Here is a 17,609-nt window from a genome sequence, read left to right on the forward strand (position 1 = left end):
AAAGTGCCATCTTTTTTCCTTTATTGAGATATAATGCAAAACATTATGTAATATAATTAATATATAACAAGCTCTAACATACATTATATGTAATATATTAATATTATATAATACTTGATTTATGAGCTTAATTTCCTTTAAGCCAAGTAAATAGTTATATATAATAGTATATTATGTAATACAACAGCTCATTACATCCACATTAATGCTTCTGCAGGTACTTTACCACCAGCACCTTCCAAAAGCTCTACCATATTCGTTCAACAATATTCTATGTTAACGTAAGACTAGGAGCTAGGGGTGCAATGGAGAGCAAAACACATGTGGTTCCTGATCTCGTGGCAGCTACGATCTGATTGGAGAGAGATAAATATTATTAAGCAGATACATGCGGTGCTTTGCTAAGCGGTGGAACAGCACAGAGAAGTGGTCGGTGTGGTGGAGGCCTGGGGAGCGCAGGACAGGCACTGGAGGAGCCAGGCGTGAAATAAGAAAGAGCAATGCAGGCAGAGGGGCGTGGAAGTGGAGAGAACTGAGTTTATTCCTGACAGTGGGAGGTCTATGTGGCTAGAGGGAGGTTCCCAGAGTCCTGCCCATTCCAGCAAGCCATAATTGTTGCCGTTTCTGCATGGACAAAGTGACCATACATGTTTGGTCAGATTAGATTTGACTGGCGCTTCATTTGATCCCGTTTGCCATCACCATCTTTAGTCTCCATAAGTAACAGAGAACTGAAATTACTGATAATGTTATCACAGGCGTAATAGAGTCACTCGTCACACTCACTTGTCATCCTCCCATAAACATAATCAAGTGGAATTGGAGACTTTCTTAGTTTAAAAAAATATGCAAACCTTTTCCCCCCAAATCTTTTCTGACAATGAGATCTCTAATCATTTTATATAACCTATGTCTCTCGCCATAGAAGGAATCCACCCGTATCATCTTTCACTGACAAACATGGAAGGGGAAAAGGCTTGAAGTTACATCCTTGCCACTTTAGCTCTAGAGAACCCTTTTATTTCTCCCTTGAAGAAATATTTATATTTTGTTAGAAGGCCCTATTTTTTTTTTCTTGGCAAATACTGAGGATTTTTGAATAAGAAGTGTAATTGAAATAATATTTTTTAAGACGCTAAACTAATTTTTAAAATCTGTCCCCCAAGTTTTGTTGCCTCATAACTCTCAATCCAGAGAATCAATTGCGTGCATTGCATCAGTGGGTACAATAGAGAATAAAGTCAGTGTTCAATTTGGAATTTCAAGTTCAAATGGGTTTTTTTGGTTTGATTTTAGGGGCTTTTATTTTGATTTTTGGTTCAGAGCAAGGCAATATCTACCAAGTTAGGTTTTCGTGAAAAAAAAAAAAAGATTTCTATATCCTGAATCTTCCTTTTTGTATCAAGGATGAAACTTGGGATTCAAGGCAGAATAAAAGGGTCCTCTAGAGCTAAAACTTCTCCGTTTTTTTCTTTGGGTGCTAGAAAGAGATTCACTCAGATTACCTCAGGCAAGGGGATTGATTGCAAAGATTCCTGTGGCCATGAGGGAGATCATAGCCCATGAGTACCCAGGATGAGCAGACAGTTGGGCTTCATAAACTGAAAGACTCCTGGGAACTGGAGGAGCCCTGGGAGAAGAGGGGCTGAGTTTCCCTATTATCTCCTCAGCAGTAGCCGTCAGTCTGACCCACTCTGTTGACATAACTTGATCACGCTCTTGGTGGTCTTTGAGCACCTTCTCACTTTTGCCATTACCAACTACTCAACGGGTCTGGATTTCCTAAGAGAACGTGATTGAACTAACTAATCACTCTACTCTTCCACTGAATATTTTCATGTCAGACCACTGCACAGATGACTGAACTGCCTTTGGGCACCGGCCTTCTAACAAAATATAAAGCAAAACCTCCTATGGATTTCCTTTGCAGGAGATTAAGGGCAGGGAACTTTTCTTTTCAAGGACCTGTAAATATAACTCACACCATGATTGGGCTGCACAGGATAAATGTTTGCATGCTTTCTGATTCAAAGTATAGAAAATAGTTGAGAATTAGAATAGAAATTCTTCATGAATATGTCCCTTGTTAACATAGTATACAAGTATAACGACCAATTTAGAAAATGGCAGTATTAAGCAATATGTTCCAATTTACTACTGAGGAAACTTTGTTTTTAACTGTAAGTGGAATTCTGTTTCATTGTTTTGGGGTTTGAGAAGCATCTCTATATTGAATGTGTAGAGAGAGAGTTTTTGCTGAAAGAAAATTCTTGGAAGTTTTTGAGATATATTTCTATCCTTATAGCTTTTGAAAATACAATGTAAACTCCTACTGTGTGAGAGATTAACTAGCAATTCTAATTTTATGAATTTAAGGATAACCTTGAATTTTCATCACATTTTTAAATATTTCAGGCTGTAAAAAAATTGCTATTCTTGAAGAGCACTGATCATTGCATTTGTAACAATTGGTATTTAATGTGAACCAAAAGCTTTGTAGATTTAGCTCTCCTTGTTGTCACCTATTGCATGGTAGGGACATTTTTTTAAAGCAGTTCATTAAGAATATGCAAGCTTTTTCAAATGAGGGGGAAGGCTGAAAATAAAATTTCAACTGAATGAAATGACTCATCATTTTGTTTCTCGTGTTTTAGAAAGTATTTTTAAACATAAAATAAATTCATCAGGGATTTTTAAAGCCAAAGATAAACGATTGAAAATAATTAGGGCATATCTTCAATTAGTAAATATAGCCATGTAGAGTCTAAAATCAAAATCATATTTTTGGAAGGGAGAATTCTAGATCATTTGGTCCTGCCCCTTTATCTTTCAGTCTTCGAAACTGAAGCTCAAGTTAACAAAGTGACCTGTCCGAGGTCACACCCTGAGCTCATGGCAAAAGAGAAGTGAGAGCTCATATCTTTTAACACTCAGTTCTTTCTGCTCTGGACTATTCAGCCCTCACTTTATGTGTCAGGTGATGTAAACAGTCCAAATGATGAGTAATGCATTTCAGGGAGAAAGAGTACACTGTCCAAATGATCAGTGTAAATAGCAAGGCAAGACTACTCCTAACTGAAGGATATAGTTTCAGCAGAATGCAAAATATATAACTACTTTCATGTGTCATTGTTTGCAGAGCTGCACACTTCACTGTCCTCAGTGTTCATTCAATATAACATATTTGTAGCAAAAGATTACTGTATTTATCGCATGTCAGATACTGTGCCTTCACAGAAAGTGTATAAGAGCCTTTAAGTGATGGGAAACCAGTTCTGTTTACCTCTGTTTTTATCATCTTCTCCCATTGCCTATTCCTGGCTCTAGTAAAATGCTCTGAATGCTGTTGCTACCCAGTCTGGTCCTCAGCCTGTTACTGCAGGGCTTGTCAGAAATCATTAGCCACTGATTTCTTTGACTAATGTTGCAGTTGATTGTCTGAATCATGTTCAGACGCTGTAAATGAGGCAGAAACATCCTTTCTGCTCACCAACTGTGAAATGGCTAAAGGGGGTTAGATTGCCAGAAATCAGAATAAATGTATTTCCGATAAGATTTGACAATGATTTCAAGCTCAAGGTGGCAAACTTGATTTTTTTATTTCTATATTTCTTATTTCACAAGAATAAATCTGTATCATTGCCTTTTCCTCCTCAAAGTAATGCACTGTATTGAGCTCAGTGCTGAACCTTTGTTATGAAATGGCACAATTTGGGGTTTGTGCAGGGATTGTATAACAAAGTGTTAGCTCTGCTGCCTTTTTATGGTGGGCAAGGAAGAAAGAGATAAAAAACGTACCCTAGGCAGTGGACTCATAACTTATTTACAGATAAGTCCGATGGGTGCCCCTTATGGTTTTATAGATGTATTTTGGTCCAGGTGGCTTTATTTAAACTCTTCTAGAACTCTTCGACTTGTAGACAAAATTAGAAATTAAACGTTCAAATGTAGTACAGCTTCTGGGGTTTCATTCTCACATGTTTCAGAGCATCCTGGATGCCTCTATAAATTTGGATGCTTTGAGGAGGAAAAACAGCTTTCTTTCAGTATTGGAAGAGCCGTCACATGGAGGAAGGATGCGCTCATCTTGTCCCACAAAACACAACCTTGGCTAGCAGGCAGAGTTGCAGATTTTGCTTCCACTTAACCAATAGATTTTTCACATAACTCTCCAATGATTGAGTAGTCTCACAAGAGAATAGTTTCCCATCAGGAAAATTGTTCAAGAAAAGGCTTCATGAGGATTTCTCAACAGCAACACTATTCACATTTGGAGCTGGATCATTCTTTTTTATGGGAGGGGGGGTTATTGTGTGAATTGTAGGCTATTGGGCAGCATCCCTGGCTTCTCCCAATGACGACAACCTAAAATGTCTCCAGACATTCCCAAGTATCCCCAGGAGGCAAAATCACCCCCATGTGAGAACCAATAGGTTAGATGGTTAGATAAGCACTCGGGGGAAACTAAGCACTTGCTTCATTCAAATCCTTGGTAAGTACTTTTAAATTCCTCATCTTAGTGGGAACTTATAACATCATCTCAAGGTAGACTTTACTCATTTTCATTTTACACCCGAGGAAATAAACTCACAGACATTAAATCACTTGACATATGTCACTCAGCTCGGTAGTGAACCTGTCTGAATCAAAAGCCTATGATATTTGGAGAAACTTTGAACACCCAGAGGGAGATTTGATTAATTTTCCCATAAGGCCCTTCCAAAGCCTGGTCTATGCCCTCAGAGTAGGGGTCCCTACTGATTTCAAGTATTAAATTAACTAAGGAAGAGAGCAGTGGGGGGAGGGTAGTAAGTGGGGAAAGGAATTTACATAGAAAAAAATACGAAAAATATGAAATAAAAGTAGAATTGGAGTTTACAGAAAATTTTCAAAAACTACAAAATTTCCATCTCAAGTAGGCTAGATGCTGTAACTTATTTTATATGATATTTTCCATGGGTTATTTTCCTACAGAAACAATGGCAGTTCGGGTCACCAGCCAGAGCACAGAGACCCATTTAAACTTCATGTCACTGATCCGTATTAGTTTGAGTTGTTCGTGCTCTGTGCTATGCCTGAAGGAGAAATAAAAGTATTTCCTCTCCTTTTCCTAGGCATGAGAATAACTGCATAAAATTTGGAAAACTTGGAATGTTGGGAAACAAGGCAGCCAACTGCACCATCTTACATGTGGCATTTTTCACCAAACACGTTGAGCTGTCTAGAAAGCAGAAAAGACAAAAACTATGAATAAAAATGTCCTGCAAAAGACTGCTTTTATGTACATGTAGAATAAAGGATGAAAGTGAAGGACCTGCCTTACCTTCAAAACAATAGTCAAATTCTTTCTTTGTCATCAGAAAGATAAATTGCAGCTTGAAAGTTTGTCACTTCATACCATCAGTTAAAACTGTGATTAGTTAGTGGATGTTACTAGAAAAAACATTCTATGCAGGAACCTTAAAGCAAACTTTTCTATTGGTCATTGTTGCTACTATGTACCTGGGAAAGCTTTTTTTCCTCATTGTATCACCCATTCCTGTCTCCAGTCCTTGGCGTAAGCTCCTCTCAGTAGGGACCCAATTCTATCATTCCTTTAAAATGCAGATTGTTTCCCTTTCTATAGGAAGCCTTTCCTCATTGTATTTTCTTCATTGCTCTTATTACTATTTGAGATTTATTCATTTATTTATTTAATTACAAATTATCTCCCCATCACCTAAATACAACGTAGACTGCATGGGGGCCAGGGATTCGCTGCTATATCATTAGCACCTAGAACAAAGCTTGGCCCATAGAAAACACTCAGTATTTGTTGAATGAGTTAAAAAAAATTTTAGCTCTTTATGCAGGCTTATAGCACTATATAGTTTCTGCGTCTGTATGTTTTATTGCCTTAGATAGTAAGGTCTTTAAGAGTAGGGATATATCTCTATCCGGAAAAGATGAAAACTCTAATTCAAAAAGATACATGTACCTCAATGTTCATAGCAGCACTATTTACAATAGCCAAGACATGGAAGCAACCTAAATGTCCACTGACAGATGAATGGATAATGAAGATGTGGTATATATACAATGGAATACTACTCAGCCATAAAAATTATGTGTGTGTGTGTATATACACACACACACACACACACACACACATAATTTTATCCCGCAGTCACATCTAATGATGGAATGGAATGTACTGGAAGAGTTCTTTGCATAATACATTGGTTCTGAAGGCTAAGCATTATGAAAAAAGTGGTAACAAGAGGGAATGAAAATAGCATGTAGTTATTGTTTCAGGGAACGGTGACTTACAAATGCCTGATTTTCACGTCTGCTGCTTCACATTTCCCTCCTCCCTGTTTTCATCTCTTCCACACCACCGTGATAAGGAACATTGTGGAAAAGCATGTGGAGCGTCTAGAAAATCTGAAGGCACAGAAGTAGACCCCAAAGGAGGTTATAAAAATCAGTACCTGCTTAAGGGATCATATCATAAGGTGGAATTTCAAGACAAGGCTGGCCTTTTTTTTAATAACCTTTGCCCCAATTTATCCTGCCAGACACTATCTGAATTGTTTCATTTCCCTTTGTTAGACTGCAAAACACTCCTCCCAGAAGAAATAATCGGGACCTACAAAGCATCCTCTTTTTATTTTTTTTTTATTTTTTATTTTTAGCATCCTCTTTTTAAAACAACAACTTCTTCTGGGAGGATTAATGATTTTTGAGTCATTCATACCAAAGTATAAATTTGTTTAATCAACTACTATTCTTCTGTCACTTAACTGAGGAAATTTCCCTGGGGAGATACAAACACACAAGGTAGGGGAGGTGTACCAAAAGGGAAGAGGTCAGATGCCAAGTTATTTCAGAATTTTTCCCAAGGCAGACCTTTCTTTAACCCAAGGCACACCTTTCTTTAACCTAAGGAAAAGAGAAAAAATTTTTTCCATCTATCTCTCTTCTAAGCAGCAAACATATTAAAAATTAATTGAGAAAGGGTAGTATGAGAGATCATTGTAGTGATAGAACTTTTCTATATCTTGACTGTGGTGGTGGTTACGTGAATATATACATGTGATGAAATGGCATAAAATTAACATGCCATGTGTGCATGCGTGGGTGCACACACACAAACACACACACGGACACGAGTGTGTGTAAAACTGGTGAAAAAAGGTGGGTGGATTGTGAATTCCCTGGTTGTGATATACTGTAGCTGTGCAAGATTTAACCACTGGGAAAAGCTAGCTGAAGGATATATGAGTATGCTCTGTATTGTTTCTTACAATTGCATATGAATCTACAATTATCTTAAAATTAAAAAAAGGTTTAAAACAAATGAAGGGGACAGTGTTTTCTTATAATGGCTGGCTGGGCAGAGGGGTAGGGAGAGAATTCCATCTAATTTGGGAAAATTAGGCCAGGAGTGATCATCATCATAGTAGTTTTAAGTAAGTTTCAGTTTTGAAAGCAAATATGAGGGCCATGATTTCTGGAATTTCTTCTGTTTTAATGTCTAAAATAAAGGGACTCTAAGAGAGGAACTGCAGTGGAGTAAGGAATGGGAAAATAGTGGAAGACAAGAAGGGGCATCAATATCAGATAGTTCATTTTCTTTTGTTCCAAGGTGCCCTGATCATTGGAAATCCTAAAGATGTAGAAGAAAGAAAACAACTGGGTGTCTGATATTATTAGACATAGTAATGCGTTCTTACGTTTCCTGCCTTAAAGGTGCTCAGGCACAGAATTCATTCTTATAATCTTCCGGGGGGACCAGGCTCCTTTTCTATTCTCTTTCTCAATCTCTCTAGATATAGATATAGATATAGTCTAATATTCGTGTATATCTATCTATGTAAACACAACATATATATATAAATATATATATATACACCACTCACTTACTTGACCGATGACAATCTTGACTTAAATCCAATGTTTCCTTGAAGGCTATTGCAGCAAAATGAATTAATGATCCTTAAAATTTGATTTTACAGCAAACAGTTCTTCAAAGAAATGTAGCATATTGCCAGCATTATTCTTTTGCACACTCTCATTTTTTTATGTTAAGTGTTCTACTGGTTTCACTTTTAGGTAACCAATAGAAATTATCTCATTTTAAGAACCTGGATTTTATTTGAAAATATCTTTTCAAGTTAATCAGTTTTATTTCAGTGGGAAGATAAAGTCCATTGCCTTTAAAACTTCTAGTACAATAGCTTTCAAAACTTCATCTCCATTATTCAGGGAAATCATTGGAGCAATGTGATTGAGTGGCCACAAAGCACTCAGTTTTTATTAGGTACATGAACTGACTTTTCCAACTTTGGTAATCTTGTAATCATGCTCATTGAAATTGACATAGTAGCACACTTAAGCAGTGTTTTCCTTGATCTTTTGACAAAGATTGATTAAGTTCATTGTCCATAAAATTTAAGGATATATAATGAATTTTGAACTCATCAAAATATTTTTCACCTGAGATTCTTTTTTTCTCTCCTCTTATCTCTGATTTGCAATGACAGAATTTAACCTTCCACACCCTGGATTTGTTTCCAACATATTGCATGCCACAGGGGTATTCAGTCAAGTACAGTGGATCCCTCAGATTTCCACACTGTATTTTCTCACTTGAAGTAAACTTTGTAAAGAAGATTCCTATTTGTCTGATGATTCAAGTTGATCAATATTTATTAATTTGTAAATTATACCTTAATTAAAAAGCAGGTAACATAATTTACCATAAGGTCAATATAAAATATCTTTATTTTCTACACAATTTGGGTTTTTTGGGATATTTAATATTCATGCTTTTTAAAATTGAAGTATAGTTGACTTACAATATTTTGTTAGTTTCAGGTGTATAGCAAAGTGATTCAGTTATATATATTTTTTCAGATTATTTTCCATTATAGATTATTACACCTATCTATTTTATATATAGTAGTGTGTATCTGTTAATCCCATACTCCTAATTTATCCCTCCCTTTCCTCTTTGGTAACTATAAGTTTGTTTTCTGTGTCTGTGTGTCTGTTTCTATTTTGTATATAGATTCTTTTGTATTATTTTTTAGATTTCACATGTAAGTGATATCACATAATATTTGTCTTTGTTTGACTTATTTCACTTAGTTTGATAATCTCTAGGTCCACCCATGTTGCTACAAATGGCATTATTTCATTCTTTTTATGGCTGAGTAATATTCCATTGTATATGTGTACCACATCTTCTTTATCCACTCATCTGTTGATGGACATTTAGGTTGCTTCCATATCTTGGCTATTGTAAATAGTGCTGCTATGCACATTGGGGTGCATGTATCTTTTTGAATTAGAGGTTTTTTTTCTTTTCTGGATATTTGCCCAGGAGCGGGATTGCTGGATCATATGGCAACTCTATTTTTAGTTTTTTGTTTTTTATTGGGGGACAGTTGCTTTACAATGTAGTGTTAGTTTCTGCCGTACAGCAAAGTGAATCAGCTATATGTATACATATATCCCCTCTTTTTTGGATTTACAAAAAAAGAATCAATTTACGTTCCCACCAACAGTTATTTTCTACACAATTTGTAATCTCGTTATTTTTCCACTTACTTTTATATTTTTTTTCCTTTTTCTTTTAACACTATCCTTCCTACTTCCCTTAGGTTGGACTACACAATTCACCAATCTGCTGAGTCTCGTCTTGTGTTCCCCTTATGATTTTACCTGAGTTGGCTGTCTCCAGTCAGAGCTCACATTCCTGAGGAGCAGAGGCCCTGTCTTTGATTTAGATGAGCTCCCCTGTAGCACTTTCAAGGTTCTCAGTACTGACTTCATGAACAGTAGTCCCCCCTTACCTGTGTTTTCACTTTCCGAAGTTTCAGTTACCCACGGTCAACCGAGGTCTGAAAATATTAAATGGAAATTTCCAGAAATAAACCATTCATAGGTTTTAAATTGTACAGTGTTCTAAGTAGCATGATGAAATCTTGTGGCTTCCATCCTGATCTATCCCGGACGTGAATCATCCCCTTGTCCAGCATATCCCGACCATTAGTCACTTAGTAGCCATCAAGGTTACTGGGTTATTGTTGAGATATCATAGTGCTTGTGTTCAGATAACCCTTATTTTACTTAATAACGGTCCGAAAGTGCAAGGCGAGTGATGCTGGCAATTTGGATATGCCAAAGAAGAGCCCAGAGTGCTTCCTTTAAGTAAAAAGGTGAAAGTTCTCAACTTAGGAAGGAAAGAAAAAAAATTGTATGCTGAGTTTGCTAAAATCTGTAGTAAGAACGAATCTTCTATCTGTGAAACTGTGAAGAAGGAAAAAGAAATTCATGCTAGTTTTGCTGTCACACCTCAAACAGCAAGTTATAGCCACAGTGTGTGATAAGTGCTTAGTTAAGATGCAAAATACATTAAATTTGTAAGGTATTTTGAGAAAGAGTGACCACATTTACATAACTTTTATTACAGTATATTGTTATGATTATTCTATGTTATTGTAAGTTATAGTTGTTAACCTCTTACTGTGCCTAATTTATAAATTAAACTTTATCATAGGTATGTATGTACAGGAGAAAGCATAGTGTATGTCCAAGATTTCAGGCATCCACTGGTGGTCTGGGAATGTAGCTCCTGTGGATACGGGGGGGTCCAGTGTAATTGATTATTTCCCTGTTGGGCCAGTAGTGAACTATGTTCTTCCCACTGCCTATATATTTCCTGTTTTTAGGTAAAGCATGTAAGCTGAGAGAGGCATTCTCTCAAGTCACAAATAAAATGTGTCGCCTTTACTCTGAGAAGGGAACTCTCCAGGAGCTCTTCACTGATGGCTGGTTAACAGAGTCCCAGAAACTTCTCATCCCAGGTTCAAATAGAACTCTGTATCATCTCACAGCAGCCTCATAACAACTCTCAGAGGGAGGTTTTCTTTTTTGCTTCGAGGAAAGCTTCTCAGGGAGATTTCTTGGGCCAGGTGTGTTGGGTGTGGTAGAATTAGGTCTTGAATCCAAGTCTTCTTACTCTAAGTTGGGTGTTCATTTCAGGAAAGCCCATCGGGTTCCATGAGGAAGCTTCTATAGAATCAAGTCCAAGGCCAAAACCAGAAGCCCAGGCTGAGCTGGTATTTGCTCCTTGATTCTATAGAAGCTTCCTCATGGAAACTACCCTCCTAACCATGGTCCAAGGAGTCACAGCCCTAAGATAATGTTGGGTACTTCTGGATGCTACTGTACTGCTTCCGGGTTCATGGTGGCCAGGGGTGTGGGGGAGTGGTGCAGAGTAAGCACAGCTGAAGCCCTGGAGAAATCTGTTTTCAGCTAATTCACACAGCTGCATCAGTGCAAACCTCTGTACCACTAGACTATAAATGCCTCGAAGGTTTGCAAGCATACTCTCTTCTCGTTAAGATTTCCTAGGGTTTAACACAACATTGGCACACAGTAACAATATTTACCGAAAAACGAACTATTTTTGACACAAAATATATAATATTCAATCTTTAAGTTTCTAGAATGCCATATAAAACATATATGAACCAAAAGAGACACTTGACAGTCTCTTCCTAAATATTTTGATATTTGGATTTAATAAGGTCTCTTACAAATTCACAAAATTCAGAGCTTCTACCCCTTAACACAGAAAGCTCAATGTCAAGTCATATCGGACTTAACCTGGGTGAATCAGTTTTGCACAACAGAGTGAAAAGAATAGTCTCAGGTTTATACAAGGCTTATTAAGAGACTTAAAAAGAAGAACCAAAATGATGAACTTTGCAGGTTTAACAGGAATTAAAATACTGGGTCAATATGTATCAGTAAGTTTTAATACCAGTATTATTTCAAGTCACTTGTAAACCACACACACACACACAGAGACACACATACACACACAAATTAGGAGGTATCACATAGCCTCACTGAAGTTATTTCCCAAATATTAACTTTAAGAAAGTAAAGCTGAGTATCAACACCGCCTTTCATACACAAACTTTCTAAGATGCCTAATTCAGGCCGGATGTACATCCTCCCTCATGCTGACTCTCCCACTCAACGCCATCAAATGACTCTTGCTACTTTCTTCTTAGAAAATGAGCAAAAAGGATTTCCATAGAGGTCTTTGGAGATTTCCTGTGTCTTCATGTGTGTAATAGTTTGGTTCAAGTAACAATGAAGGAGGAAGAGGAAAAGGGGATTTTATTTTACATATTTTCCTTCTTCTGGCCTTTGAAAGGGAAAAAGAATAAAAAGGAAAATTATACCATGCAGATGATGTCAGTGTTAAGATCATACGTCTGGCTGTGGCAGCCGTAATCTTTTGATTATTGAAGAGATTGTTGGTAATGAAGTACATTTGTAAGAAATACTTTTAGTGTATACTGAATATGTGTACAAACTGTGAGATATGCCTCTAATAAAATGATAGATTTAGAAATTGCCTGGCACATAAATTCATGCTTTTCAAACAGCTATTTATAGAAGGAAAAGTGATATTTAAGCTACCCTAGTAGACTATTATAATCTGCCTTATATTACCTAAGATAGTGGTCCCATATTTGAAAATAATGTTGTAAACCATCCAATTATTTACTCACCCCTAAGTTATATCAGTTGGAAGATTTTGGATTGTTCAGGAAAAGAATTACTTTTACAAAAGTAAGACTTCACTGTCATGGCTCAAAGAGATCACTGCAAAACAAGTTATACTATAGATAAAAATAAACCAAACCAACATGAATTTTTAATAAACAAAAAAATATTTTATGGTGATGTGAAAAACAACTATTAATTTGAATCTTTTCTGTTATGAAATAAAACATCAGTGAATCTGGTCATGTTATATGTTTAATAAGGATTCCTCTTCCCCCATAGGTCCTTAACACTTATGCTAAAATCTCTACAGACCTGGATGATGATCTCAGCCTGGGGAGAGCCTATGAAGCAACAGCCAAGGTCCTGCAGAGGTAAGTTAGCACATCCTTGTCTTGCTGCCACTGTGAATTCACTCAACTGTGAAAGACAAATTGTTTGAGGTCTGTCGCTTTCCATTACTGCCTGCTTAATTTTTAAGCAGTGCCCTTCTTAAGTGACCCTTTCATTGTAAGTTATTTTAAACCAATGTGGTATTTTTAAATATACATCTAAACTCTTCTTTGTCTTTTCCTCCTTCATGTTATTTTATTTTTGATATTCTGGAAGTTTAGTGATGACCTTGATTGAATGAGAGGGAAAAATCAGGTCACATCTCACAGGTTAAAAAGGCAGAGAGCACAGAGATACACAGTACGCTTCAGTAACTGTGGTTCACCGTAACCTTTCCAGATCTCTTCTTTGAGGCAAGTTTCCATTTTGTGCTTCAATCGTCCTTCTTCCATTAAAACATCTCTCCTTTGAGCATGTCTGGATAAACAATTGGGTGCAAAACCAATATTCCCAATATTTCCTTTAAAACAGAAAATTGAACAAAAGTATATATGAACAATTTGTGATACAAATTTTTCCATGGAAAATATATGATATAGCCTTCACTTATTGTATTGTGATTGCTGTATACTCCATTTAATCACAGCATTATATTTAAGCCAAGATAGAGTAAGAATTAAAAAAGTTATCAAAGTTATGGCCTTGGTTTTTGGTATGTTACCTTATATCCAAGATATAGCTGTTAAATAATTTTGTAGTAGTAGTAGTAGCAATAATAATAATAATAAACGTAGATTGTGTCAAATTCTAATCTTCCCATTTGTATTTCAGTTGTAAACACATACAAAGTGGTGTTTTAAAAGGCAAAATTGTTATTCCAAAGGCATTTGAAATGTGTAATGCCTTGAAAGTGGATCTTCATTATGTAATTACAATTCCAATATAATAATCATTACATATTAAATAAATGATTAATTAAAGATCAAAACACCAACACCAATAAAATGTATAAGGTGCCCGACAAAATAAATACAATGCACTGCAGTCATCACTGGATGAACAGTAAGGGACAGACATAGATATAAGGAGAGTATAGACATTTACTCAAGGAAGGCAGGGCCAGCCATGAGTGAAGCAAGCAACCTGTGAGTGTTGTGGTCCCTCCACATAAAGACTGATAACCGTCCTGTGCGTGATGAACCCAGCTATCCCTTAAACTTTTATTTTCCAAATAATCACCGGAAAGAAGCAGATGTTTGAACACGAAAAAGAGATGTATAAGGATTCAATGTAATGTCTGTTTGGAACACACCAACTCTGTGCCCTTTTATCCAGCTCATTTTGATTATTTAATTATTTGATTCTGCTGTTAACACTGCCCAGAATCAGTAGAAAATGATTGATTTGTCTTGCTTTATAGTAGCAGACCTGGTCTAAGCCTAAACAGTTAAATAAATGCATCCCTCAACATGTTTATAAAATAATTTCTACAAAATAACATTGTGTTCCAACCTAGATAGAGAGAGAAAACTTCAGGGAAAAATGTTTTCTTTCATAAACCTGTACTGAGCACTTACTATGTCACACGACAAGTGTTGGATTTCCCCTTCAGTTACTGATAGTCTTTATAATTATTTTTGAAACTTCTGGAGACCTGAGGTTATCTTAAAATACTTCTCACCTGTTAAACCGGGGTCTCATCTGGAATATTTTAGTTTCCACTCCAGGATTTGAATTCCTGCTCTATACTGTGAAAGCTAAGGGGAAGGGTTGAATAAGTATCTTGGCAACAACAACAACAGATAATCAAATGTTTTAATTTGGTTGCTTAAGTATTATTTTAGGTTGAGGTATGGAAAAGGATCCATATATATATATTTTTTTGAAGTGTAGTTAATTTACAATGTTGTGTTATTTTCTGGTGTACAGCAAAGTGATTCAGTTATATATATACACATATATATATATTCTTTTTCACATTCTTTTCCTTTATGGTTTATTATAGGATATTGAACATAGTTCCCTGTGATGTATAGTAGGACCTTGTTGTTTATCTATTTTATATATAGTGGTTTGTATCTGCTAATCCAAAACTCCTAATTTATCCCTCCTTCCCCTTCCCCTTTGGTAATCATAAGTTTGTTTTCTATGTCTATGAGTCTGTTTCTGTTTTGTAAATAAGTCCATGTGTATCGTATTTTAAATTCCATATATAAGTGTTATCATATGATATGTCTTTCTCTGTCTGACTTACTTCACCTAGTATGGTAATCTCTAGGTCCATCCATGTTGCTGCAAACGGCATTATTTCATTCTTTTTTATGACTGAGTAGTAGTCCATTGTGTATATGTACCACATTTTCTTTATCCATTCATCTGTTGATAGACACTTAGGTTGCTTCCATGTGTTGGTTATTGTAAATACTGCTGCTATGAACATTGGCTTGTGTGAATCTTTTCAAATTAGTGTTTTTGTATTTTTCCGATATAGAACCAGGAGTGGAATTGCTGGGTCATATGGTAGTTCTATTTTTAGTTTTTTGAGAAACTTCCGTACTATTTTCCACAGTGGCTGCACCAATTTACATTCCCACCAACAGTGTAGGAGGGTTCCCTTTTCTCCACACCCTCTCCAGCATTTATTATTTGTAGACTTTTTAATGATGGCCATTCTGACCAGTGTGAGATGCTTGTATTTTTGATTTGAGTTTCTCTAATAATTAGCAAAGTTGAGCATCTTTTCATGCGCCTATTGGCCATCTGTACGTCTTCTTTGGAGAAATGTCTGTTTAGGTCTTCTGTCCATTTTTTGATTGGGTTGGGTTTTTTTGATGTTGAGTTGTATGAGCTGTTTGTATATTTAGGAAATTAAGCCCTTATTGGTCGCATCATTTGCGAATATTTTCTTGCAGTCCATAGGTTGTCTTCATTTTGTTTATGGTTTCATTCACTGTGCAAAAGCTTATAAGTTTAATTCGGTACCATGTGTTTAGTTTTACTTTTATTTCTTTTGTCTTGGGAGGCTGATCTAAGATAACATTTCTAGAATTCATGTCAGAGAATGTTTTACCTATGTTCTTTTCTAGGAGTTTTTTGGTGTCATGTCTTATATTTAAGTCTTTAAGCCATTTTGAGTTTATTTTTGGGTATGGTGTGAGGATGTGTTCTAACTTCACTAATTTAAATGTGGCTGTCCAACTTTCCCAACATCACTTGCTGAGGAGACTGTCTTTTCTCCATGTACATTCTTGCCTTCTGTGTGAAAGATTAATTGACTGTCGGTGTGTGGGCTTATTTCTGGGCTGTCTATTCTGTTCCATTGATCCATATGTCTGTTTTTGTGCCGATACCACACTGTTTCGATTACTGTAGCTTTGTAGTATTGTCTGAAGTCTGGGAAGGTTATGCCTCCTGCTTTGTTCTTTTACTTCAGGATTGCTTTGGCAATTCTGGGTCTTTTATGGTTCCACATAAATTTTAAGATTATTTGTTCTAGGTTTGTGAAAAATGTCATGGGTAATTTGATAGGGATCACATTAAATCTGTAGATTGCTTTGGGTAGTATGGCCATTTTAATGATATTAATTCTTCCAATCTAAGAGCATGGGCTACCTTTCCATTTCTTTCTTATCATCTTCACTTTACTTTATCAATCTTTTATAGTTCTCAGAATATAAGTCTTTTAACTCCTTGGATAGGTTTATTCCTAAGTATTTTATTTTATTAACATTTTTATTGGAGTATAGTTGATTTACAATGTTGTATTAATTTCTGCTGTATAACAAAGTAAATCAGCTATATGTATACATATATCCCCATACCCCCTCCCTCTTGTTAATCCCTCCCACCCTCCCTATCCCACCCCTCTAAGTCTTAACAAAGTGCGGAGCTGATCTCCCTGTGCTATGCAGCTGCTACCCACTAGCTATCTATTTTACATTTGGTAGTGTATATTGTCAATGCTACTCTGTCACTTCGTCCCAGCTTACCCTTCCCCCTCCCCGTGTCCTCAAGTCCATTCTCTACGCCTGCATCTTTATCCTTGTCCTGCCCCTTGGTTCATCAAAACCATTTTTTTTTTTAGATTCCATATATATGTGTTAGCATAGGATATTTGTTTTGTTTCATTGTTTTTGTTTTTGTTTTTTTGCTAGTATGATAAGCTTTATATTTTTTAACATCTTTATTGGAGTATAATTGCTTAACAATGGTGTATTAGTTTCTGCTTTATAACAAAGTGAATCAACTATACATATACATATATCCCCATATCTCCTCCCTCTTGTGTCACCCTCCCACCCTCCCTAAACCATCCCTCTAGGTGGTCACAAAGCACTGAGCTGATCTACCTGTGCTATGTGGCTGCTTCCCACTAGCTATCTATTCTACATTTGGTAGTGTATATATGTCCACGCCACTCTCTCACTTCATCCCAGCTTACCCTTCCCCCTCCCCGTGTCCTCAAGTCCATTCTCTACCTCTGCAATTTTATTCCTTTCCTGCCCCTAGGTGCATCAGAACCTTTTTTTTTTTTTTTTTAGATTCTATATACATGTGTTAGCATATGGTATTTATTTTTCTTTTCCTGACTTACTTCACTCTGTATGACAGACTCTAGATCCATTCACCTCACTACAAATAACTCAATTTCATTTCTTTTTATGGCTAAGTAATATTCCATTGTATATAGGGGCCACATCTTC

General features: G+C 36.3%; 1 protein-coding gene across 2 annotated transcripts in view; it reads left to right on the forward strand.

Moving 5' to 3' along the window:
* TTC29 (tetratricopeptide repeat domain 29) overlaps positions 1-17,609 on the forward strand; it is a 255,598-nt gene that overhangs the window by 110,572 nt on the left and 127,417 nt on the right. For both annotated transcript variants that reach the window (XM_079920595.1, XM_079920596.1), the window contains exon 9: positions 12,856-12,947. In XM_079920595.1, the coding sequence (XP_079776721.1) occupies positions 12,856-12,947 (92 nt within the window). The remainder of the gene's footprint in view (positions 1-12,855; positions 12,948-17,609) is intronic.

The sequence above is a fragment of the Stenella coeruleoalba genome (genome assembly GCF_951394435.1).
Source record: "Stenella coeruleoalba genome assembly, chromosome: 4".
NCBI classification, from domain to species: domain Eukaryota; kingdom Metazoa; phylum Chordata; class Mammalia; order Artiodactyla; family Delphinidae; genus Stenella; species Stenella coeruleoalba.